This window comes from Primulina huaijiensis, chromosome 13, assembly GCF_012295235.1.
Source record: "Primulina huaijiensis isolate GDHJ02 chromosome 13, ASM1229523v2, whole genome shotgun sequence".
NCBI classification, from domain to species: Eukaryota; Viridiplantae; Streptophyta; class Magnoliopsida; order Lamiales; family Gesneriaceae; genus Primulina; species Primulina huaijiensis.
The window spans coordinates 5,442,170-5,469,771 of NC_133318.1; the positions used below are offsets into that span (position 1 = coordinate 5,442,170).

At 37.3% G+C, this 27,602-nt stretch overlaps 1 protein-coding gene across 8 annotated transcripts in view; it reads right to left on the minus strand.

The window, feature by feature from the left end:
• Positions 1 to 493: 493 nt before the first annotated feature.
• LOC140990945 (uncharacterized) overlaps positions 494 to 27,602 on the minus strand; it is a 33,884-nt gene continuing 6,775 nt past the window's right edge. For 6 of the 8 annotated variants that reach the window (XM_073460832.1, XM_073460828.1, XM_073460831.1 and 3 more), the window contains exons 4-9: positions 23,499 to 23,553; positions 20,736 to 20,941; positions 20,476 to 20,610; positions 20,043 to 20,226; positions 19,903 to 19,962; positions 7,306 to 8,061 (exon numbers count right to left, since the gene is read on the minus strand). In XM_073460832.1, the coding sequence (XP_073316933.1) occupies positions 7,705 to 8,061; positions 19,903 to 19,962; positions 20,043 to 20,226; positions 20,476 to 20,610; positions 20,736 to 20,752 (753 nt within the window). In that variant the 5' untranslated portion in view covers positions 20,753 to 20,941; positions 23,499 to 23,553 and the 3' untranslated portion in view covers positions 7,306 to 7,704. Of the gene's footprint in view, positions 632 to 1,134; positions 1,398 to 7,305; positions 8,062 to 19,902; positions 19,963 to 20,042; positions 20,227 to 20,475; positions 20,611 to 20,735; positions 20,942 to 23,498; positions 23,554 to 27,602 lie in introns of those variants that run through there. The other 2 variants (XM_073460834.1, XM_073460833.1) reach the window with 1 other exon arrangement.

Genomic DNA, 27,602 nt, shown 5'->3' on the forward strand with positions numbered 1-27,602 from the left:
TTTACGTGATTGAAGTGGAGGAGGCATGATCTCCTCCAATACTCAATCTATTATTATATTATATATAACATTCCTTATGGAGAAGATCTCATCTCCATCATAATTCAAAAATAGTTTCTCAAATACTTATCTAATAAATATTTCAAAGAGAAAATAATTGATATTAATAATTCAAAATTAAATATTTGGAATGTATATCCTTTTGTGATCTCTATGACAAAATATTGTTTGACAATTAATTAAAAATTAATTGATTGAGATGAGATAACGGTATCGCTAAATAAAAATAACATTTTTCTTTACGATTTTCCAAACAAATTGAAAACGATTTTCTAAACAAATTGAAATTGAGCAATTTAAAATCACATAATAATAATCTTGGGATTTCAAATATTTATAAAGCATCAAATAACATGCATGCAAAAAAAATATTGAAATATTTCTCACATTAATTAAAATCATTTGTTTTTAGGCACAAATTCCAACAGAATGCGCTGTCTGCCCTTGAGCTTCTTGAAGAGCCACAAACCCCCATTAAATAAGGAGTTCGAACTATAAAGATAACCTAGATGTTGGCCAGAGACAGAAAAATATGTGTGCAGGTATCTCAAATAAGGTTCCATAATGCTCTCTGCATGAGTAAATATGGCAATTAGCAATAATATTAGGCAGAGTTATGAGTGTTGGTCCCACGTGCGGAATTTGAGATAATAAACCCGAAAATAAAGAATAAACTGGACACCGAGATTTACGTGGAAAACCCCTAAAAATTATTAGGGTAAAAACCACGGGCAAGATGAAAAGAATTTCCACTATAATATTTTGTGGTGTACAACTCACTCACTGTGTCTCCAAAGAGAACACACACTCTCTTAATACAGGAGAACACACACCTCACAAATATTATAGAATATTATAATATGAGAGAAAACTCGAAGAAGGGATGATTTGAAATGAAGGAATGAGGCATCTATTTATAGTAGAATTTCGAGGTGTGAAACCGCGTATAAAACGCGTTTCGTCTGAACGCATCCTTTCATTTCAAATCTTTAACATTCATTTAAAATGTGCACCGGCCAAATTATGGATGACTTGCCGACAATGAGGTGCTGAATTTTTGAGCCTCAGTTAAACCTGATAGCGCAGTTCTCAATATGATGTTTCCAATGGAATGTCCAACAAAACTAAGCTTGATGGTTCTTAAGACTCCAGATCTAGACACCTTATCCATCTTTTTTTTTATAAAAGATATGACTTCTTGTGCAAGCCTTTGTCCCATTTCTCTAGAATCTCCAGATGTTTTCTCCTCATTAACCTCTAACATAAGAAACTCGATCGGCCTTTGGATCTATTAGAAGCCACTGATTTCTGACGAGCCGTAAGTCCAGATGATGTCCCTGAAAATAGTATGAATCTTTTCAACCAATTAATACTTACCATGCTTTTCGAAAACCGTAAAATTATAATGCAAGAGGTAACATGAATAATTTCCCCTTATTAAAAAGTCAAGACATGTAACATTATGACAATTCAAACCAACATTTAAAGAAGTTAACTTCATGATACTTCTATCTTTTACAGTGTAACCTTCATGGTCATTAGTCAATGTAACATGTACCAATTTCCAGGACATTGCAATAAATATATGCATCCGAGTGATAAATTAGCCAACACTATCATAGAACTCTAGAAAATAGAACCTAAAATCCCCAATCCCAAGGAACATATGTGTTGGGATCTCGGTTTTCTCAAGCTCAAACGCAGCGGAAGTTTTAAAATTTTTTAAATCTTGACATTCAAGATATTGTTTGAGCACTCGTATGGTTTAAATAAAATAAACATATATAGGATGTTTAAAACTTTTATTTTTGGTGAAAGATTCACTTGGCTCGAACTATTCCGGGATTAACGGAGATAGCTCTGGATGCATTCCCTATGAACTTTCTTCAATGCTCATTTTCTTCAATCCTTCTATCAAGTCCACGACTAGATCAAATGTTCCTCTTCTAAATTGCACTAGAAATTTATAAGGATTTTACGTGGAGATTGTTATGAAGTGGTCGAAAACAAGGAGAATGGGAGGATTTGTTTTTGGAAAATCCCTTGGCTTGGAGGCTAGGGTTTCGAAAATTGGGAGTGAATTATTGTGTTTAACCCTAAGCTTAATACATATATATATAAGCTTAGGGCTCATTAATTTAAATTATACTTAACGGACTTAATCAATTAATTATTGTAGTCCAACTATTTTAATTAATTAATTAATCTTTTAAATTCCAATTAAGAACCTTAATAATATGTATGTTGGTCTTGTACTCCTACAAGCCCATTATACATATGTTCATTACATTTAATTTAAATCCTTTATAAATTCAACATTTAAATTTAATATTTAAATTATAAATTCAACTCTTTGAATTTATTACCTCCAAAATTTAATAGTCATAAATTCAACTCTTTGAATTATCCTTGAATTTATTATCTCAATATTTTATATAAATTCAATTTCTTGAATTTATTATCTCAACAGGGACAAAATAATCCAGTACTTGTGTGACTCTCAATAGTTCAGGGATACAGCTAGCCGTGGGTTCGCAACTCTTTGTGATTTATGACATAATCTTTTATTCGGGTTTATCCTAATTTGCCTCATTCTTTGTATCAACAATTGATCATGAGAATGTCAGAAATCATATTTATGATTAAACTCATCGAATCATAGTAAGAGCGTCTAGTAGCATCGTCCCATGATTCTCTAAGTATCACTGATAGTGCCTGCAAGAACCAATCAGTTATGATTAACGTACAGTACGGTTCCTTTATCTCATATATCCTGATCGAATATGCAATCATTGGTTCATACGAGGGTTGCATAAGAATTCGATAACTGTGTGACACATCTTTGAGAATAAATAGTGGCATCACATGTACAATTGGAGAATTCATTCCCTAATGTACATCTCATTCTCTGGCCAGAGATTCCATGCACTATTATTTCATCATATCACACAGGATATCCACACCCGTAGGTGAGCGATGAATTCCCAACTATAATGCACTGGCTCCTACATGTGTCGCAACTATACCCAATCTCGCTACCTGATAACCCTCATGGAGTCGGTAAACGAGTCAAAGCATAGCCCTGGTATATTGAGCATCAGTGTTGTCTCGGGTCGTAAGGACTAATGGTGTACAATCATAACCATGAACTTATCCTCTCGATGAATGATAACCACTTGGAAAGTCCTAGGGAGGGCTGTTCGGTATAATCATCATATGACTACCCATCTGCATGTTTGGACATCTCTATGCCCTTACCAAGAAACGCGGTACACAACATCACATATGCTAATCTCGAGCTCAAGCGACCTTTATCCATGTTTTAGGCGGCTGAATCGACTATAAACGAATTTAGATTATACAGTGTTTACAAATGAGTTTCAATATCGAATTACAATTCATTTGTATTAAAGTATTGTAACATCTATTAAAGTATTGTAACATCTATTAATTTAAAATGCTGAATTTTTATTTTTTATTTTTTTGAAAAAGCTCACATTTTCGGAATGAACATTTAAATATTTTTACATGCATACAACCCTACTGAAAAATATACTGTTCTAAAAATAATAGTAAATATAGCAATTTAAAATGGCCAAACCCATCCAACAAAATATGCGTAAACATAAACGAGTAAAAATCATAATAATCATCCGCGTATCAAAACCAGCGTATAAAAATGTTCATGTCATCTCAAAACTCATAAAATCATAATGTGCGGAAGAAATGTGGTCCTCGGGTCGTGCGCGCACATCCTGTCCTGCCTACTCAGAATTCGACACCTCCAGCCCCCTCATCGACATGCTCACCTGCATCATTCACACCTAGTGAGTTTAAAGACTCAACACACTTATACCGGAATAACAAGTACATAAACATAACAGACATCAGTGAAAAATACACTGTAATCAACTTACCTTTCATGAACTTAAAAAGCGTAAATGTAAACATGTCATATGAAATCATAACATGCCAAAACAGCTCATCGTATCATCATATTCTTAAACATTAACTTTAATTGAATTCAGTTCCTTAGTTGTGACCTTCGTATCAGCTTTATCGATCCATCTACATAAAACTGTGGTACCCGACGACTGTAGGACATCAGCGACAGTATTACCCATCCACTGTGCCTAGGCCTCATCATTAACATTTACATATACATCGTTAGTCACAACTAATTCTCATCCTTCAAAACATCATAATTTTCATCACTTATCAAAATCTTGCACATACGTAAATTTTTCTTAAAATCAAGCATGTAACGTACTTTTCAAAATTTCATAAAAATCATATGCATGATACATAAACATTTAAAAGCATGATAAATATGTGCTCAAAACGCTGCCAGGACCAAAATCTCACCCCGGGTTCAAAATGACAATTTTGTCCCTGGAAACCCAAAATGACCATTTTACCCCTAAACCTCAAAATTACGATCCGAAGCTTACCAAACTCCTTAAACATCCCAAAACATATTTAAAAATATTTCTTACACGTAAAATCGAGCCCGTTTCAAAACTTAATCAATTCGTCTTAAAACTTGGACCGGGGTCCTGGTTTTAACCCGAATCAACCTGAAACTTAACCAAAACTTTCCCAAACTTTTACCATACCTAAAACACACTCTAATAGCCCTTAAACCTCAAATTCTAGCCCACCATGACTCCCTAAATCATACCACAAGCTGCTGGAAATCTGCATAGCCCCATTCGAAAACACTAGGTGCACAACCCTCCATAATTTCATCCCTAGCTCAAGACCGAGCGGACCAGCTCCTAAAAAACCTCTCCTAGACCACCCTAGGACCCTACTGGACCGAACCAACCCAAGGACTCAGCCCCATGCACGCTGGAAATCGCACACATTCGCTATAATCCGAAATCACCTCACCCAAGACTCTTCTCCTTACAAGCGATCGGCCGACTCCACCTGTGGTTCCAACGGTGATTGAGGCTCAGACCCACCAGGGTCTGGTCCGTGGCTGGGTTCAGCCCTTGCACCGTCGGCTTCACTCCTTACCCGATTCCCAAACAAAACGGCCAACAAAAGAACTAGCGATCGGCTTCTACCATGACACGTTCCAAACCCAAATCCAGCACCTAGACATCTTCGATCTCAACATGTCCAGCCCTTAACAAGACGTAATACAGCATCCCCCTTGCAGTAATTCAAGAAAACGTGGGTAACAAACATTAGGGTGCAATATTTTCATATAAACCTTCAACGAAATGCACACACGATTTCGATCGAAAGTTTTACATGCATTTACACAAATTTTCGTATAACATCGGCATGAATAATGTGTAAAGCAAGAAACATGCGTGCCTTGATGATTTAAGGTCAAAAACTTGAAGAAAAGTGCATCGGGGAAGCGCTGGAGGAGCGGGGAAAGGTCTTCTTGAAAGCACACGGCTATGGCTGAGAGTTTGCTGCTGGTTATTCTCACGTGGAGGTTGCTATGAGAGGGGAGGGACGGCTGATGAGAGTTAATTAGGTTTAGGGTGTGTTTATTATAGTAATTAAATAGTAAACAAAATGCTAATTGACCCTTAATTATATTTTAAAAAGGGTCTTGAGCTCACTAAGCTAAAAAATAGGCTCATCAAGCCCAAACACACTCACGAAAAATATTTTGTTTAGGCAAGTTTTTGAAAATATTGCCCGAGCCCTCAAAAAGTCTCACGTTTCGATAAAATTTGCGTACCGATTAAAAATATGCTCTGGCGGGTAAAAATACCCAACAAAGCCCATTTTTGAAAAATACACTTAAAATACTTTTTATTAATTAATTAAAATTAATCATTCAGTAAAAATATTTTTCTTAATTTTTCTCGGTCTCCGTTCCTCGTTCGAGCACGAAACACAGCTTAAAAATCCTAATGCATGAACTTTTAAAATATCATGAAATAAATCATATTCATGCAATATTTATGCATTATATGCATAAAATAAATAACCACATAATTTAAATAAAACCTTAGATTGCATACATTCAGGTTACGTAAATTTAAATTTCCTGGACCTTACAAGTATAATCAAAGTTTTTATCTATGTTAATCACATGGGTATACAAATAAAAAATAAACAAATCATGAAATAATGAATTATATTAAAATAAAGATTGTTCATTACAACCGAATCAATAAATTCCTTAGCTAATAGTTGACTTACAGAGCATCTAATCTAACAATATGTTTGTCACAAGTACACTAGATTCCTAAATCCACCATTGCAATGCATCATAGGAAATTTTCATATAATGTACATTCTTTAATACATAAATAGCACATATCAAAGTCGAGATAATTATAAAAATATTGACATTATTTTGAAGATAAGTATACAAATAAATATGACACAAATATATGTGTTAGGATCAAGCGCTTACCACTAGGCCGGCCAAAAACTATAGCTTTTAGCCAAGGTCCAACTTTATTTTTTTATATTTGTGACAACGCAAAGTGCACCTACCTGGGTGTTAATGGGTCGAGCTGTTAGGCCCATGAGTCCGAGGAAGTGCGTCTCTATCTGCTGGTGCTTTCTTATAATTCTTAGATATCAGTCTTAACCTTTCCCTGCCATCGGTCCTGTCCCCAGCAGAGACAATATTAATCGTTAAGATCTGTTGTCACTCTTTTACGGTCCACTTAGCCAACCAGATCAAACGGCGCAACGTCAGCAGTTTGACGCATGAGAACTTCTCAGGAGGTCACTCATCCCAGTACTACTCTCACTCATGCACACTTAACCAAACATTCCCCCCCTCCAAGAAGTATAGAAATATGCTTCTTGGGAAACTTGAACCCATGACCTTTCTCTGATACCAATTGTTAGGATCAAATGCTTACCACTAAACCAAAAGCTATAGTTATTAGCCAAGGCGCAACTTTATTTCCTTATATTTGTGGCCGCGCAGAGTGCACCTACTTGGGTGTTAATGGGTCGGGCTGTTAGACCCATGAGTCCGGGAAGGTGCGTGTCTATCTGCTGGTGTTGTCTCATAATTCTTAGAGATCAGTCTTAACATTTCCCTGCCGTTGGCCCTGTTCTCAGCAGAGACAATATTACCCGTTAAGATCTCATGTCACTTTTTTATGGTCCACTTAGCCAACCAGATCAAACGACACAACGTCAGCAGCTTGACGCATGAGAACTTCTCAGGAGGTCACCCATCTCAGTACTACTCTCACTCATGCACGCCTAACCCAACAATATGTATTGAAAGATATTAAAAAAAATCATAATCTAATTGTCTTGATAATAAGCAAGTCTAATATTTAACCTATAGATACATATTAACATGTTTGTCCATAAGAGCTACTTGCTATACACACATACAATAACCTGATATACGAAGAAAAATATTCAATAAAATTAGGGTGCTTAATCCCAAATGATTCCTAGTTTATACAGGTTCCTTCTCTTAAATCCAAGATATCATGGAAAACACAAATTCATTGTTAAGCAACCAAATTCCTAATTTAAATGCCATTTCCGAGCAAATAAACAGAGTCTGAGAGATTTAAGGAGCCAACAAAGGAACAATAATTCTCAGCTTTTGGAAACTAACATCTCTCGTACTTTTGGTCTTTTGATGTTAATTCTCAGAAGAATGAGGTATCTATCACAACTTCATAAAAGTCATGTGAACACACTAGAGTAACAAATTTCAAGCGAAAAAGTAAATAACAAGCCGTGGCAATGTAGACATATATATCTTATAGGCAAAATAGAACATGCCTGGAATCGATGGACAAATATCACAATCTTAAGAGTCCGACCATTTTGGCGAGTGCTGGTGGCACCTGATAACTTGTTTGTATGGTCAGGCCCAAACCCACCAATCAAGCTATTCAAATCTTTTTGTTCCAGTTGTATGAAATAAGAATTTCCACTTGTTAAACGTAAAGGTGCACTAACAACTCGTTTGACTAAGACAATGGGGATGCATGATGGATCTCCAAATATATGCATGTCTTGAATAGACCGATTGTTGATCTGCAGAGGAGCAGTACCAGCTCAAGTTTAGGACAACTGTTTGCACAATATTTAATTTACGGGCGTGCCAGGTGTGAAAATGCACCAATTTGTGTGAAAAACAGTAAAAATCTAGCTTCTAACTATCAAACGAAAGCGAATCCTAAAGTCGATCGTCGGTTCTAATCTCCTAAACTAATATAATTCCAAAAAAGAAGAAAACTACTAGAATTTGAGGAATAAACCTCTGACATCGTCTATATTTTCAATAAACAGTAGGAATTTACAAGACATAAAAATATAACAAATAAAGTTTCTGAAATCTAAAATGACAAGTCTTAGAATGCTAGAAATATGCTGGAATGCTTAAAACTAATGCTTGAAGATTGAATTTTTGCAGAGACTATTTTGCAAATTTGTCTGTGTGTTGAGAGTCGTGTTCTGTTGTGTCTTTCTTTCTGCCGATGTCTTTTTTCTTCCTAGTGCCTATGGCGGTTCTTCTCCACTCCCCCATGATCCCACAATGATGCGAACACGGATGTGCACGTCCCAAGGAAAGCATGGGATCCCTTAGAGTTACCAACGGGACCAATCACGAGGGGACGACTGAAAAAGTTTAAAGAGGCGTTGCAGGGGCTCATGAGCAAGGAAGAAGGACTTACAAGCGAGGTGCAAAGTGCTGAAGAGTTCGAGATGCATGGAAATAAGTTTGGAAGCCAAAGGAATGTTATTCAAGTGCTAAATCAAGAGGAGTCCAGATACAACGGCGCCCGAGCGGCTGAATCTCGCGCTCGAGCGCGCCTTGTTCCGAGAAACATTATCTTTTCCTATTTTAGAGTTTTAATTAGTTAGGTAACTAGATTTATCATATCTTTTGATTTGTAGTCAATATATGGACGAAAAATTAACCACTTTTGGAGACTATCATTGATATTTTATAAAAGTTTTTGATTTTTCTTTCAACTTTTTTCAAGGCTTTAGCTTTGTAAACAAAAATCAAACTTATCAAAGGTTTTAACTTTGTGGCGTTTTTCGATCGTGCTTGTGCGGATTGTATTAGACTTGTTCTTTGAAGGTTCGTTATAATTTTCGATTGTTTATCTCGTGATTATTTGTTGCTAAACTTCTCATAGTTTAGAGGTGAAAATCACAATACACACACTTGATTCAAAAGATCGGGACAACACGAATTCCTTGTTCGATATTAAATTGAGGGCGCGATTCATATTTAATCGTGTTTGCTTTTATTCGTACGTGGTTTCGCATCATTTGGTATCAGAGCTTAGGCTCATTGAATTCAAGTAAGTTTACCCTTCAGATCTAATTATTCTTTAGTTCCGCTTTCACATCTGATTTGTTCTATTATTCTTTGTCGTTCGTGAATCTGTGATACACGAAACTTCGTGTCTTATTTTTTTTTTTTTGAATTTTCGGAATTTTCAGAGCAGGCAAAAAAAAAAAAGAAGGTACCAAAAATCAAAAAATTTGCCAATATTTCTTTTTGATATTTTGTTGTATTCCTTTTTGTGAGTCATATAGAAGTGTCTCACACAGTCAAAAAAATAAATAAATAAATAAATATCTATCTTCAACTTGCTTGTCTACGCAGTCCACGTGAGTCGATCGCATTTGTTCACGAGTTTGAACTTGATTGTTTGATAGACGAATACAAAGCTTGAGCACCCTTTAAAGAGAAACATCAAATTCGAGTGGAAACATTTGATTGTGAGTGTTATTTCTTTGGAGTGACTAGTGAGTATTTGTTGTGAGCAAACAAAATACGAGGGGAGAGACGAGTGAATTTCTTTGGAGTGATCGTGAGAATTTGGGTGAGGAATATTTTTTTTTTCTACTAATGTTTTCTTACAGGTACAAATCTGAAATTAAATGGAGAAGGAGGTAGGAGATAATTCGAACCCGGGGGTATCTAAGTTTCAAATGGAGGCGTGGTATGGGCATTTTAGTAGGATGTTGAAGGTGGAGATGGAACCATTACATGAGCGGCTGGATAGGCTTGAGGTTAGTACGAGTGAAAAAATAATCAAATCCTAAAAATATGGGTAGAGAAGAAGAAGAGGAAGAGTGTGATTTTGGAGGAGAAGAGGAGAGCCAAAATGATAATTGGGGTAGGAATGAAAGAGGTAGAGGAATTGGTAGAGGTAGAAGAGAAGCCGTTCGGGGTAGATTTGATGGGAATAGGGAAGATGGTAATATGGGTAGTATTAAGATGAAAATCCATTCGTTCCATGAGAAATCTGATCCGGAGGCATATTTAGAGTGGGAAAAGAGGGTAGAGTTTGTGTTTGAGTGTCACCACTATTCCGAACAAAAGAAGGTGAGGTTGGCGGTGGTTGAATTTTTAGACTATGCTCTCATTTGGTGGGATCAATTAGTGACCACTAGGAGGAGGTACAATGAGAGGCCCATAGAAACTTGGGATGAGATGAAGAGAGTGATGAGAAAAAGGTTTGTGCCCAACCACTACTATAGGGAGATGTTTAAGAGGCTACAAACTTTAAGGCAAGGGGTGAAGAGTGTTGAGGACTACTATAAGGAGATGGAAGTAGTCATGATTAGGGCTAATATTGAGGAAGATAATGAGGCGACGATGGCTCGTTTTCTTTGTGGTTTGAACAGGGAAATCCAAGATCAAGTTGAGCTTCGGCACTACTTGGATCTAGACGAAATGGTGCAAATGGCCATAAAAGTGGAGCAACAACTCAAAAGGCGTGGAGTTGGCCGCACCAATCAAACCGGAGGTTCATCATCTTCATGGCGATCAAATGTGGTGAAGCGTGAGGAGAATAAGGTGGTGAGCAAGCCCAAATTTGAGACCAAACAAGAGGCACCTAAGCAAGGAGTGCAAGGTAAATCTGAAACTCCTTCTAATCGATCTAGAGATACTAAATGTTTTAGGTGTCAAGGGTTGGGTCATATTTCTAGTGAATGTCCTAATAAGAGGGTGATGATCTTGAATGACTATGGTGAGTATGAATCTCATAGTGAGGGTGATGATGATGATGAGATGCCTGCATTAGAGGATCCTGACGAGGGTTATGAGGCGGTTGTTGGAGAAGCACTAGTGACTAGGCGTATCATGAGTGCCCAAGTCAAGGAGGAGGAGACTAACCAAAGGGAAAACTTATTCCATACTAGATGTTTTGTAAATCAAAAGGTTTGCAATTTAATCATAGATGGGGGGAGTTGTACTAATGTGGCTAGTTGTGAGATGGTAGAGAAATTGGGTTTACCTACATTAAAGCACCCTCAACCATATAGGCTTCAATGGTTGAATGATTGTGCGGAAGTGAAGGTGACAAAACAAGTGCTAGTGCCTTTTTCTATTGGGAAGTATGTGGATGAGGTCTTGTGTGATGTGGTACCTATGCATGCTTGCCATATCTTGTTGGGTAGACCTTGGCAATATGATAGGCGAGTGACACATGATGGGTTCAAGAACAAGTACTCATTTGTGTTGAAAAAGGAGTCCATTGTTTTACTTCCTTTGTCCCCAAAGCAAGTGTTGGAGGACCAATTGAAAAAAAAGAGGAGAGATGAGGCCGAAAAAAAGAGTGAATTAAAAAGTGAGATGGCCTTTGAAGATAAAAATGAAATGGCTGAAAAAAAGAGTGACAAAAAAAGTGAGATAGCCATACAAAAGAAAAAGGAGAGGAAAGAAAATGAGGGAAAAGAAAATGAGAGGAAAGAGGCCAAAAAGAAAACATACATGGCCCAAAAAAGTGAGTTGAAGCAATTGATGCACACACGTGAACCACTTGTGTTGATTCTTTATAAAGAGATCCTCTTTAACACAAGTGATATAGCCGGGTCCCTTCCGAGCATTGTTGTTTCACTTTTGCAGGAATTTGATGATATATTTCCGGAGGAGCTACCTCAAGGGCTACCACCATTGAGGGGGATTGAGCACCAAATTGATTTCGTGCCCGGGAGTGCATTGCCAAACCGTCCGGCTTATAGGAGCAATCCGGAGGAGGCTAAGGAGCTTCAACGGCAGGTAAGTGAGTTGTTAGATAGGGGTTTTGTGCGTTAGTCCATGTCTCCTTGTGATGTACCTGTTTTATTAGTTCCTAAGAAAGATGGCTCATGGCGTATGTGTGTGGATTGTAGGGCAATCAATAACATAACCATTAAGTATAGGCATCCCATACCTAGACTAGATGATATGTTAGATGAGTTGTATGGTGCTTGTATCTTTAGCAAAATTGATTTGAAAAGTGGTTATCACCAAATTAGGATGAGGGAAGGTGATGAGTGGAAAACTGCTTTTAAAACCAAGTACGGGTTGTATGAGTGGATGGTGATGTCATTTGGCTTAACTAACGCTCCTAACACCTTTACGAGGTTAATGAACCATGTATTGCGTGCATACATAGGAAAATTTGTTGTTGTTTACTTTGATGATATCCTAGTATATAGCAAAGACTTGGATGAGCATGTTGATCACTTGAAACTTGTGCTAATCACACTAAGGGCTGAAAATCTATATGCTAACCTAAAGAAATGTGATTTTTGTACAAGCAAACTTGTCTTTCTTGGTTTTGTGGTAAGCTCACAGGGGATACAAGTGGATGAGGACAAGGTAAGTGCTATTCGAGATTGGCCATCGCCTACTACTGTTGGTCAAGTCCGAAGTTTTCATGGACTTGCAAGCTTCTATAGGAGGTTTGTAAAGGATTTTAGCACATTGGCAGCACCCATGACAGCGGTGATCAAGAAGAACGTTCCATTCCATTGGGGCGAGGAGCAAGAGAAGTCTTTTAATACTATTAAGCAAAAATTAATTAATGCTCCTTTACTTGTTTTGCCTGACTTTGCTAATACGTTTGAAATTGAATGTGATGCTTCAGGCGTAGGTATCGGCGGAGTTTTGATGCAAGGGGGACGGCCCGTGGCGTACTTTAGCGAGAAACTCAATGGAGCCGCCCTGAATTATCCCACGTATGATAAGGAGTTCTACGCACTTGTGAGGACTCTAGAGACGTGGCAGCACTACTTAAGGCCTAAGGAGTTTGTGATTCATACGGATCATGAGTCTCTAAAGCACCTTAAGGGGCAACAAAAGCTGAACAAGCGGCATGCCAAGTGGGTGGCATTCATAGAGACATTCCCCTACATAATCAAGTACAAACAAGGTAAGGAAAATGTAGTGGCCGACGCACTATCACGAAGGTACGTACTTTTCTCTACTTTGGAGTCTAAAATTTTGGGGTTTGAGCATGTCAAGGAGTTGTATGTGCTAGATGACGATTTTAAGAATGTGTTTGAAACTTGTATGCATGGTCCACATGATAAATTCTATTTGCATAATGGTTTCTTGTTTAGAGAAGATAGGTTGTGCATCCCTAGATCATCCGTTCGTGAATTACTTGTTAGGGAGGCACATGGGGGTGGTTTGATGGGACACTTTGGTGTGGCAAAAACTTTAAGTGCATTGCATGAACATTTCTATTGGCCACACATGAAGCGTGATGTTGAGCGTGTTTGTGATAAGTGCATAACTTGTAGACAAGCTAAGTCTAGGACACAACCACATGGATTGTATACACCACTTCCTGTTCCTAGTGAGCCTTGGGTTGACATTTCTATGGACTTTGTTTTGGGGTTGCCTAGGACTAAGAAGGGGAGGGATTCAATATTTGTTGTTGTTGATAGATTCTCTAAGATGGCACATTTCATTGCTTGTCACAAAACTGATGATGCGTCTCACATTGCGGATTTGTTCTTTAGAGAAGTCGTTAGGTTGCATGGCATGCCTAGGACTATTGTTTCTGACCGTGATGTTAAATTCTTGAGTTACTTTTGGAAGACTTTATGGGCTAAACTTGGCACAAAATTGTTGTTTTCTACTACTTGTCATCCTCAAACGGATGGGCAAACTGAAGTTGTCAATAGGACATTAGGAACACTTTTGCGTGCTATTCTTAAAAAGAACTTGAAGAATTGGGAAAATTGTTTGCCATTTGTTGAGTTTGCTTATAATCGTTGCGTGCATTTTACTACGAACTATTCGCCATTTGAAATTGTTTATGGTTTTAACCCTTTGACTCCGTTAGATTTGATGTCTTTACCTGTGAGTGAAAGGTTAAACATGGATGGGAAAAAGAAGGCGGAATTTGTTAGGAGTTTGCATGAGAAGGTCAAAGCTAATATTGAAAAGAAGAATGAACGATACACCAAGCAAGCCAACAAGGGAAAGAAGAAGGTGATATTTGAGAAAGGTGATTGGGTGTGGCTACACTTGAGGAAGGAAAGGTTCCCCGAGAAGAGACGTTCTAAACTATTACCTAGGGGTGATGGACCATTTCAAGTACTTGAAAGGATCAATGACAATGCCTACAAACTCGATCTACCAGGTGAGTATAACGTGAGTTCTACTTTCAATGTTAGTGACTTGTCGTTGTTTGATGTAGGTGACGAGCTGGATTTGAGGACAAATCCTTTTCAAGAAGGGGAGGATGATGCGAACACGGATGTGCACGTCCCAAGGAAAGCATGGGATCCCTTAGAGTTACCAGCGGGACCAATCACGAGGGGACGACTGAAGAAGTTTAAAGAGGCGTTGCAGGGGCTTATGAGCAAGGAAGAAGGACTTACAAGCGAGGTGCAAAGTGCTGAAGGGTTCGAGATGCATGGAAATAAGTTTGGGAGCCAAAGGAACATTATTCAAGTGCTAAATCAAGAGGAGTCCAGATACAACGGCGCCCGAGCGGCCAAATCTTACCGCCCGAGCGCCAAACATACTGTCCAGGACGTGAACTCCAGAAGCAGCGGCGCCCGAGCGGTAAAATATTACCGCCCGAGCGCGACCTGTCCAGAAGACTCCGCGCCCGAGCGGTTGAATCTCGCGCTCGAGCGCGCCTTGTTCCGAGAAACATTATCTTTTCCTATTTTAGAGTTTTAATTAGTTAGGTAACTAGATTTATCATACCTTTTGATTTGTAGTCAATATATGGACGAAAAATTAAACACTTTTGGAGACTATCATTGATATTTTATAAAATTTTTTGAGTTTTCTCTCAACTTTTTTCAAGGCTTTAGCTTTGTAAACAAAAATCAAACTTATCAAAGTTTTTAACTTTGTGGCGCTTGTCGATCGTGCTTGTGCGGATTGTCTTAGACTTGTTCTTTGAAGGTTCGTTATAATTTTCAATTGTTTATCTCGTGATTATTTGTTGCTAAACTTCTCATAGTTTAGAGGTGAAAATCACAACACACACACTTGATTCAAAAGATCGGGACAACACGAATTCCTTGTCCGATATTAAATTGAGGGCGCGATTCATATTTAATCGTGTTTGCTTTTATTCGTACGTGGATTCGCATCACACAATCTTGCCCATGATTTTCCCACGTTCTTATGCTGTTTAAGCGCTCCTTGATTTGGTCAAACAAATTCAAATTGTTGGGCTTATTTTATCTTCACACTTATTTATTTTCTTTTGTGCTTGGGCTCAATCAATTTGGGCTTATTTAAAATTTAGCGCCAACAAATGCCCCCTGCAAGCATTGGCCCATTGGGCCAAAATGCTTGTATATAAGCCTTATTTTAATCCACTCATTTGTAATAGTGTGGTCCAAAATTGTTCTTCTTGTGAAATGGGCTCGCAGTGATAGGCCAAGCACCCAAGCCCAATTCTCTATTGGACTTTAAGTCACACTGCCTCTTGGAATTTTCTCATACGGATTCAAACTCATATTCTCCAGTACCTTTTCTTCTTCCCTTTCTTCCTCCCTTGTCTATTGTTCTTTGCTGCCACTGAAAGATAGCTGCCCCTTAGAGCTTGCTCGCCTTTCCTTCCTCTTTGTTTCTTTTACTCCATCTTGCATAATCCCGCACCCTCATTTTCTTCACTCAATTTCTGGGTTTGAAAATCTGACCACAAAACCTCTTCACTTGTTTCTTTTTCCCAAACCACATCACGGCTACAGGCTCTTCTTCATCGCGCCTCCCTGGTTCGAACTCCGCGAGTGCATCTTCTACGCAAGTCACCATCTTAGCTCCACCTTCGTCCCTTGTTTTTTTCATTACGCCGTTCGTGCCAACCCATAAGTTATTTTGATCACCATTGTGCCTTCATGGTGTTTGTGAATTTGCCTAAACCAGAATACATTAAAATTTTGTCGTTGTCATTCTTCGCTAGACCGACGTACCAACTATCGTGGTTCCCTGGTTCACCATTTCCTTTTGTTTCTTATGGGGAGTTGGGTGGTTTTGGGCACCCCACTGACAAACAACTGATTCAAGTCATATGTTGGCATAACTCCTCGCTAGATCACTGGCTCTCTTGTTTAATGAACGTGCATATGACCATGAATTGGCAGCCAAGAGGTAACTCTAATATTTTCTTTGTGTGTTGCACATCACTTGGGTCACATTTCCCCTACCCAAGCAGCCATTTGCATGCATTGTACTTCAGTTGGACCCCTTTCCCGCATACACGTCTACTTACTGCTCTTGCATACGGTGGCTCCGCTTTATATTTGTTGATTGTTAGTTTGGTATTGTGATTGTTGGATGATGGATATGGAGTGAAGATGGGTTTGTAATATGTGATGTTGTGTATTGGAGGTTGGGAAGGAGTTTCTATTTGTTCTTAATCCAGTGAACCCAACTCACTTCAATAATTTCAAGCAAAACCAAAGGTTGGCTTAAAACTCCCAGCTCGCGATTATTTCTTCACCCGACTCCCCAATGAAATAAGATACCTCCAAAATGATGAAAGTGGCCTACTGGCCTACTTCATTTGATCAGCCTCATTATTGAACCATAAACAACGGATATTTACATCAGTGGCCCCAAGGCCACATCACATGAAGTCTCAATGAAACATCTCGCTCATTTTAAAATTCTACGGGATATTTTTTTTTTAAAAGCTCACATTTTCGAAATAGCATTTAAATGTTTCACATGCATGCGATCTACAGAAAATATAATATTTAAAAATGATCTTAAATATTTGACAGTAAAATCGTGCAGTTTAAAATAACCATAAATAAATAAAAATCTTAAAATCATCAACGTGTAAAAATGTTTATTTCCTTTCAATCTCATAAATCATAATGTGGAAAAACGTGTGGTCCTCGGATCGTGTCATCGCACCAGGTCTGCCTACTCAGAGTTCGGCACCTCCAGTCCCCTCATCACTAAGCTCACCTGCATCACACACGCCTAGTGAGTCTAAAGACTCAACACACCTGCACCGTTAATAGCAAATACATATACATAGCACACAGCAGTGAAAAATATCATACTCAACATACATTTCATGAACTTTAAAAACGTAACATAAACGTGTCGTGTAAAATCATGACGTGTTAAAACAGCTCATCGTTAATCATCATTCATCATTCATAGTTTATCATTTATCGTTCATCATTCATCATTTATCATTCATCATTTATCATTGGTAAATTTAGTTCATTAGAGGTGACTATTGTACATCATCATTTACGATGGATCCATCATACATAGAACTGCGGTACCCGGTGGCTGTCGGACATCAGTGACAGGATTACCCATCCACTGTGCCTAGGCCTCATCATCAGCATTTACATATACGCCTTAAACATTTACATATACTTCGATAGCCACAACTAATTTCCGTCATTCAAAACATTATCATTTTCATCACGTATAAAAATCATGCATAAATGCAATTTTTCTTAAACCCAAGCATGCGACATTTGTGGTGGTGCTTTTCTTTTCCGACTCTGTGGAATTTCTCTTGAGTAAAGGGACTATGCACGAGCCGTTCGATCGAATTTCAGCCAGCGCAATCTCTTCCACCTCCTGGTAATAAGAGCTCATTGTTGTTTTCTCCTTAGATGACTTCTCTGTCAATAGTTCCTCATACTCCCCAACCTTTGCTGCAAGTTCAAAGAAATCTCTGAATTCCATACCCTGAAACTTCTTCTGCAGCTCAAAGTCTAGCCCCTTTTGGGCTATTTTGACAAACTCAGTCTCTAGCAGAAACACCTTGCACTCGTTCTTTGTTTTCTTGAACCTACAAAAGAACATATCAGCTGTTTCTCCTTTTTTCTGAAACATCTTTGACAAATCAGCGATGCACACCTCAGGCTCAGTTCGGTAAAACTGAGTATGGAATTGCTTCTCCATATCTTGCCAACTTAAGATTGAATTTCGGGGAAGTGCGGCATACCACGAAAATGCCGTGCCAGTAAGGGTATTTGGGAACAATCTCAACTTCAAACTATTAAAGTTTTCCGAGTTCACCAGCTCCACACACCTTATAGTGAACCTAGAAATGTGCTCGAGGCTAGATTGACTATCTTCTCCAGAAAATAGGCTGAAATCTGGTACTTTGTAACCTCTGGGAAATGGATTGTTGACATCTATGTGGTTGGGGTATGGCTTGTGAAACTCTGGGCGGCCAATTTGTCTCAAGTCCGGCCCATACATTTCTTGCACAGTTTCTCTAACCATATCAGAATCGATCATTGCTGCATTATTGTTGGGGAACGGATGGTGATAATAGTTTACCCCCCGAGTCTGAGCCCCTGTACTATAACCAGAATTCCATCCTTGGAAACTTCTATCAACTCCCTGATAACCCAAGTGTGGTATATCATCATACATTCCTGATTGATACAAAAGATTAGTAATCGCATAAACTTGGTTGACAGGTTGTTTCGAACTCCCTGCCCCATCTATACGCGGATATGGCCGAACTCTTCCACCTAAAGTTTCCTCTTTTTTATATGGTGGTGTGTACTTTCCTTTCTGTTGGTTTGGGAGTGCGAACTCTGGGCGGCGAGGATCACCAGCCCTTGAGTTTCCTACTCCCTGGTCAAATTCATGGACTTGATTGCTTCCCTGGTTCCCTTCTTTTTCACTTGCATTCTGCTCTTTGTTGGTTGATTGGTTCGGTTTACCCAATATTGTCTTTAAGCAATCAGATACAGCTTTGGACAGTGCTTGTGATATTTCTTCAATTTTCATAGCAGTCAACTTTTCAACCAAATGATTTGAAATATGAGCATATGCCTCTGGAACATGACTTCGATGCAAATCCCACTCCCCGGTCGGCTTTTCAGTAGCCGATTGTTCTGTCTGCGGAGCATGAGTCTCTTCCTGGCTTGGTAGAGACTCCCCATCCACTTGATTGACGTTTTCTTTCCTTCTTGGCGGCATAATGGTGTCCCGTACCAAAAATATGTTTGCACAATATTTAATTTACGGGCGTGCCAGGTGCGAAAATGCACCAATTTATGTTAAAAACAGTAAAAATCTAACTTCTAACTATCAAACGAAAGCGAATCCTAAATTCGATCGTCGGTTCTAATCTCCTAAACTAATATAACGCCAAAAAAGAAGAACACTACTGGAATTTGAGGAATAAACCCCTGACATCGTCTATATTTTCAATAAACAGTAGGAATTTACAAGACATAAAAATATAACAAATAAAGTTGCTGAAATCTAAAATGATAAGTCTTAGAATGCTAGAAATATGCTGGAATGCTTAAAACTAATGCTTGAAGATTGAATTTTTGCAGAGACTATTTTGCAGATTTGTCTGTGTGTTGAGAGTTGTGTTCTGTTGTGTCTTTCTTTCTGCCGATGTCCTTTTTCTTCCCAGTGCCTATGGCGGTTCTTCTCCACTCCCCCATGATCCCACAATCTTGCCCATGATTTTTCCCACGTTCTTCTGCTGTTTAAGCGCTCCTTGATTTGGTCAAACAAATTCAAATTGTTGGGCTTATTTTATCTTCACGCTTATTTATTTTCTTTTGTGTTTGGGCTCAATCAATTTGGGCTTATTTAAAATTTTGCGCCAACAACAACTAAAGGGCAATTATGTGGCACTGTCTAGAACTCACCCTCATTTGTGCAATACTTCGCCTATGAAGTTCCGCTCTCATAGCTGCAGTATGTGCAGGCTGCACAAAAAACTGGTTTAAATAGCAAGTTGGAAAAAAGAGAGGAACTAAAAATCGAATAGAAGTGTTGAGGCAATTACATCGTTAGTTAACTTCCGGCCAGTTTTACCACGTAATACATGGTAAGAGGATTCATCTACCACACTGCTTATATACTGGTGAGGCATCTCAACCTTAGTGTAAATCATCCAGATTGACCATTCAGCTTTCCGATCAATGGTCCACTGGTTACGAAGAAATTCAAGAATCTTCTTTATGTTAGCCCTGAAAAAGAAATAAGTATCAGTAGTACCCCTAAAAAATCACATGGTGAATCAGATAAATTAAAAATTCAAGAAAATTCTTCAGAATAGCTCTTACAACATCCGTCAATAAGCACTCTAACTAAGGGTGAGATGGAGGAAAGCAATGATAAGGACAAAATATAGAAGACAAAAAAACAACTAGAGGATAGCATAGAAACAAAACGATGCCTCCTTGTTATTAGAAAAAGATCAGAGGATAAAAACAAACCTGTGAAAGTTCAAAAATATACTCCATAAGTAGAACAATTGATTGCCGCTGGAATCAAATATATGCAGTAGTTTATCTTCAGATAACGAATGGAGAAAAACGTCAAGTTTGAATATCAACTTCACCATTTGGTTTCTGTTCAAGGAATAAAAGCACCATACACGAAAAGGTTTCAGAAGGAAACAGAATAAGACAAAATTTTAATAGGAGCAAAAGGAAAACTAAAGCAACAAAATGAGTAGGCAAAATTAACAAAGGACCTCAGATACATTGCCATGTTTACTTGAAACTACTGCTAAAACTTCAGCACCGGCCATTGTCGAATCTGATGTTGAAATAAAACCAAACCAGTCATTAGAAGTAATACGTTTTATATCAATTGGTTGTTATTGATAACCTTGCTGATCTTTAGAAACTCTTCTGTTAGTATATCACGGGCACTTGATAATGCTTTAACAAGCATAACCTGTTAAAAAAATTGAAACATCAACAACTCACCAACACCAACAAATGCAAGGTAGTGGAAATTGAGGATGCTTCCAAGGCAACCCAAAATGCTACAAAAAACACTTTGTATCTAAATGTGAAACAAAAATACAACAGAATTAGATAATGAAGATTGATAATCTTGCCTGGATCACAAGTAATCAGAAACATCCATATATAGAATTGACATATAAATGAAGCCATAAGCACAGTATGATAATTGTATGCCTAATGCTAAAATCACATCAGATTTATGCTCGCAATGTTGGATCTCGGTTTTCTACGTGCCCAAACGCAGCGGAAGTTTAAAATTTTTATTTTATTTTGAAAACAAAATAATTCTTTTGGACACTCGTATGGTTTTCAGGAATTAAACATGCATAGGATGTTTAAAAATTATACCTTTGTGAATTAAATCACTAGACTCCAACTAATCCGGTATAAACGGATTAGCTCTTGTCGATTCCCTACGAACTTTCTTCGATGAAATCTTCCTATCAAGTCCACGACTGGATGGTATGTTCCTCTTCCAAATTGCACTAGAAAATTTAAAAGAGATTTTACGTTGGAGACTAAAACGAGAGGCGGCTCAACCTTGGAAAGAAAAACCAAAGAGGCCAATTTTTTTTCTTTTGAAAGTGGGAGTCACGTAAATCATGTGGTGGAGGCTAGGGTTTTTTTTTCTAAACATGTGTTATTTATAATTAAATAATAGCTTAATGACATAATTAACATTAATAGGCTTGATTTAATTAATTGGGCTAGTCCAACTAGTTTAATTAATTTAATCAAAGCCTATTAAAACTTTAATTATTTATTATGATGGACTTGTACTCTTACAAGCACATTAAACATACCAACCTTATTTAATTTATTAATTAATAAACTCAACTTTTGAGCTTAATAAATTAAATACATTATAAATTCAACATTTGAATTTATTATTTAAATTATAAATTCAACTTCTTGAATTTTTATCACTTCCAAAATTTAATATTTAATAAACCCAAAGTAGTTGAATTTATAAAATTTGAGAATATGATTTATTAAACTCCTTGAATTTTTATCACTTCCAAAATTTAATATTTAATAAACCCAAAATTTGAGTTTAATAAATCATATTCTCAAATTTTATAAATTCAACTACTTGAATTTATTCTCTCAAAATTTAATTATCATAAATTCAACTCCTTGAATTTACTATATAATATAAATTCAACTTCTTGAATTTATTCTCTCAACGGGAACAAACAATCCAGTACTTGTGTGACCCTCAATGGTTCAGGGATACAGCTAGCCGTGGGTTCACAACTCTTTGTGATTCAGGACATAATCCTTTATTCGGGCTTACCCTATTTAGCCCCATTCTTTTCATCAACACCTTGATTAAGAATGTCAGAACTCATTTCTGATTGCACCCATCGGATCATGGTAAGAGCGTCTAGTAGCATCGCCCCATGATCCCCTAGGTATCACTAATAGTGCCTGCAAGAACCAGTCGATTATGATTAACGTACAGTAGAGTCCCTTCATCTCATATATCCCGATCGAATCTGCAACCATTGGTTCATCGAGGGTTGCATATTAATTCGATAACTATGTGATAACTATAACAGTGGCATCGCGTGTACTATTGGAGAACTCCTTCTTCAACGTACATCTCATACTCTGGCCAGAGATTCCATGCACTATTATTACATTAGATCACATAGGATATCCACACCCGTAGGTGAGCGGTGAATTCCCGACTACAATGCACTGGATCCTACATGTGTCGCAACTGTACCCAATCTCGCCACCTGATGACTCTCCTGGAGCCGGTAAACGAGTCAAAGCACAGCCCTAGCATATAGAGCCTCAGTGTTGTCCCGGGTCATAAGGACTAATGGTGTACAATCATAACCACGGACTTATCTTCTCGATGAATGATAACCACTTGGAAAGTCCGAGGGAGGGTTGTTCGGTATAATCATCATATGACTACCCATCTGTATGTTTTGACATCTCTATGCCCTTACCAAGAAACACAGTACACAACATCACAGATGCTAGTCTCGAGCTCAAGCGACCTTTATCCATGTTTTAGGCGGCTGAATCGACTAGGAACGAATTTAGAATATGCCGTGTTTACAAATGAGTTTCAACATCGAATTACGATTCATTTGTATTAAAGTATAATCAAGGTCTTTCTCTATGTTTGAAATCATGGGTATACAGATAAAGAAATAACAAACCATGAAATAATGAATTATATTAAAATAAAAATTGTTCTTTACAACTGGGTCAATAAAATCCCTAGTCAACAGTTGACTTGCAAGACATCTACTCTAACACGCAACACATGATAAAATTATACAATGATATCAACAGTTGTACTTATTTCATATTAGTGAAATATTGAGGACAATGAAAAAGGAGCCTGATGCGTAAAGGAAAAAATGAGAGAGAAAGAGAGAGAAAATCAGTAATAAATTATCCAATTTGAGAGGGAGCCAAGTAGAGTTTCCAGCAAAAGAGATAGCCCAGAAGATACGTACTTGCTTTGACTTATTATTCTCTCCAACAGTATCTTCTTCGTTTGCTCGAAGGTAACTGAAAAGACACAACAATTTCAATGAAATACATTATTAATAAAAATAATGATAAACAGTTGATAAAACAATAATCACTGGTATCACAATAATTATTGATATCATCATAAGCAAAACTAACCCGAGTTGATCATATTGTGATCTACGTAGTATTTCCTACCATATTTATCCCCAACGTGTTTTCTCAGATATATAAAGGTATGATGATTGCATTATGAAGTAAGAGGTATCACTGAGAGTCATAATACATGGAGCACCTTTCTCGTGGATCCAAGCCTCCTTGGTAGAGTTACGCGGATCTTGTGTTATATGTGTTTCTCTCTTCGCTACCTCCCTATTATTCAAAATTTAACCTCAAAAAATGGAAATTGTAACAAACCTGGTGTTAGAGTAGATGCCCTGTAAACTGTTGGCTAGAGATTTTTTGACTCAGTTGTAATAAACAATCTTTATTTTAATATAATTCATTATTTCATGGTTTGTTATTTCTTTATCTGTATACTCATGTGAACAACATAGATAAAGACCTTAATTATACTTTAATACATATGAATCGTAATTCGATGTTGAAACTAGTTTGTAAGCACTGTATAATCTAAATTCGTTCCTAGTCGATTCAGCCGCCTAAAACATGGATAAAGGTCGCTTGAGTTTGAAAATAGCATCTGTGATGTTGTGTTCCGCGTTTCTTGGTAAGGGGCATAGAGATGTCCAAACATGCAAATGGGTAGTCGTACGATGATTATACCGAACAACCCTTCCTCGGACTTTCCAAGTGGTTATCATTCATCAAGAGGATAAGTCTGTGGTTATGATTGTACACCATTAGTCCTTACGACTCGGGACAACACTGAGGCTCTATATGCTAGGGCTGTGCTTTGACTCGTTTACCGACTCCAGGAGAGTCATCAGGTGGCGAGATTGGGTACAGTTGCGACACATGTAGGATCCAGTGCATTGTAGTCGGGAATTCACTGCTCACCTACGGGTGTAGATATCCTATGTGATATGATGAAATAATAGTGCATGGAATCTCTGGCCAGAGTATGAGATGTACGTTGGAGAAGGAGTTCTCCAATAGTACATGCGATGCCACTATTCATATGTATCACATAGTTATCGAATTATTACGCAACCCTCGATGAACCAATGGTTGCAGATTCGATCGGGATATATGAAATGAAGGACCGTACTGTACGTTAATCATAATCGACTGGTTCTTGCAGACACTATCAGTGATACCTAGGGAATCATGGGGCGATGCTACTAAACGCTCTTACCATGGTTCGATGGGTTTTATCAGAAATATGATTTCTGACATTTTCATGATCAATTGTTGATACATAGAATGAGGGAAATTAGGGTAAGCCCGAATAAAGGATTATGTCCTGGATCACAAAGAGTTGTGAACCCACAGCTAGCTGTATCCCTGAACCATTGAGGGTCACACAAGCGCTGGATCATTTGTTCTCGTTGAGAGAATAAATTCAAGGAGTTGAATTTATATTATGATATAGTAAATTCAAGGAGTTTAATTTATGATAAATAAATTTTGAGAAAATAAATTCAAAGAGTTGAATTTATGAGATAGTAAATTCAAGAAGTTGAATTTATGAATTTATAAAATTTGGAGAGAATAAATTCAATGAGTTAAATTTATAAAATCTGAGAATTTAATTTATTAAACTTAAAAGTTGAGTTTATTAAATATTAAATTTTGGAGGTGATAAAATTCAAAGAGTTTAATTTATAATTATAATCGTTTTAATTTATTAAGCTCAAAAGTTGAGTTTATTAAATATTAAATTAAAATTGATGGGAAGTATGTTTAATGGGTTTGTAGGAGTACAAGTCCAACATACTAAATAATTAAAGTTCTTAATGGACTTTGATTAATTAATTAAAACTAGTTGCACTAGTCTAATTAATTAATCAAGCCCATTAATGTTAATTATGTTTATTAGGTCTTGGCTTAAGTATAAATAAAAGTGAGCAAGCCATAACCCTAGCCTCCACCACCTTGATGAATCTCGAAAATCTCCTCTCCCAAAGCATGAAAATTTCGGCCACTTTCCTTTGAAAAGAAGTTTGAGCTGCCTCTCAAATTTTGATCTCCAACGTAAAATCTCTTCTAATTTTTCTAGTGCAAATTAGAAGAGGAACAAATCTTTTAGTCATGGACCTGATTCCAAGATTGAAGAAATGAGCCTCGAAGAACGTACGTAAGATTTACAACAAGAGCTACAATCGCTTATAACGGCGTAGTTGGAGCCAAGTGAAATTTGTTCACTAAGGTAAAAGTTTTAAACATCCTATGCATGTTTATTTATTAAAATCATACGAGTGCTCAAAAAAATATTTTGATTGTCAAAATAAAATAAAAATTTTAAACTTCCGCTGCGTTTTGGGCACGAAAAAACCAAGATCCAATAGTGGTATCAGAGTCAGGTTCTCTATATCGTATGGTTTTAATTCATATTGAATAATTTATTTCTAACCACACAAGAAAATTTTTTATAAAATTGATGCACCATAAAAAAATTTATTATTTTAGAAAAATAAATATGGGGGGCTGCCCGGAACTGTTCCAGGTAGTGCACTGTGCGCGCCTGCACGCGCTGTGAGGAGCGCCCGGACAGCGCGCGGCGTGCGGAACGTCTGCACGCTGCGCACACGGCGTGCCGCCGCGCTGCGCACAGGGCTCCTGAGTCTGCCCAAAACGTTCGGGCAGTGCGGGCGGCTGCCCGGGAAGGTCTCGGGCACTGTGCGGAATAATGTGCTTGAATTGTTTGGGCCTAAGGTGCGATTTTCTGATTTTTTCAAAACTTTGGATTAAATTGATATTTTATGAAAATTAGTTCAATTTATCTTTTGAAAAAAAATTAAGTTTTGGAAAATTAATAATTTTCTTGTAAAATAAATAATTAGAATATGATTTTAATTATTTATGGTAAAAGTGAGTTTTACAAGAAATCAATTATTATTGAATTAATTAGAAATTAAATAAAAGTGTTTATTTAATTTATTAAATTCGTTAATAATTGTGGTGTTTAGAAATAAAATTATTAGATACATGATTTAACAGTTAATTAAATTTGTTTAATTAATTGATGTTAATATTTGATATCAAATGCATGAAGGATGATCGAGAGTCTTGACCAATGTGTTAGGTGTATGTTAGGATATTTTACTGTTTTACTCATTTTGTTAATATTTGATATTATTAAAGTGAGCCCGGTTTATGACCCGTTCCCACCCCCACGAGATGTATCCTTTATGTGCCATGGCTATTTAAATATAATTATTAGAAATAGTGAGAGATCAAGACTGGAAGATGGTGGGCCCGATGCACAAGATGAAGACATGTAAAATATTGGAAGCTCTTGTAATAGTTGCATTTTCATCCCTGCATTCACCTAAGTTTTGGACCTGGATCCATGTCTGGCTCACATGGATCTAATAGTGTTGGCGATCGATCATCCTTATTTATTATTGATTGTCATATTATGATATATATGCGATATATAGTAGTATGCATGTATGTATATTATTAAATAATATAGTTTCATGATCCGGCAAACATACAAACATGGCACACGATTTTTAAATTAAAATGATGAGACAATTTTAAAATTAAAATCCTTCATTTTGAATATGATTCAAAATTTATATCAAACCAGAAAAGTAAAAATTAAAAGAGTTTAATTTTTCCTTGCCTTCCATCAACCGTGGTTGCATGTTGATCGCTACCCGCATACAGTGTCTGGCTCATATTATTGGGGAGGCCTGGACGTCGGAAACCTGTGACTTCCACCGGACATATGATGTGAATTGAGTGGAACTCCCATGACTTCGGCTCATATTATTTGTGGAACTCATGGCGACCGTCCACTACAATTCAATATTGATGGGTCGGTTTGACACATGAAAATAAACGGCGTCATATTATTGGGTCCTTATTAAACGTGAGGCGAAACACGCGGAGGTTGCATAGGGATGCAATTGGATTCTACCTTTTAGAAATTATAATTGGCTGATATTATTCGGGAT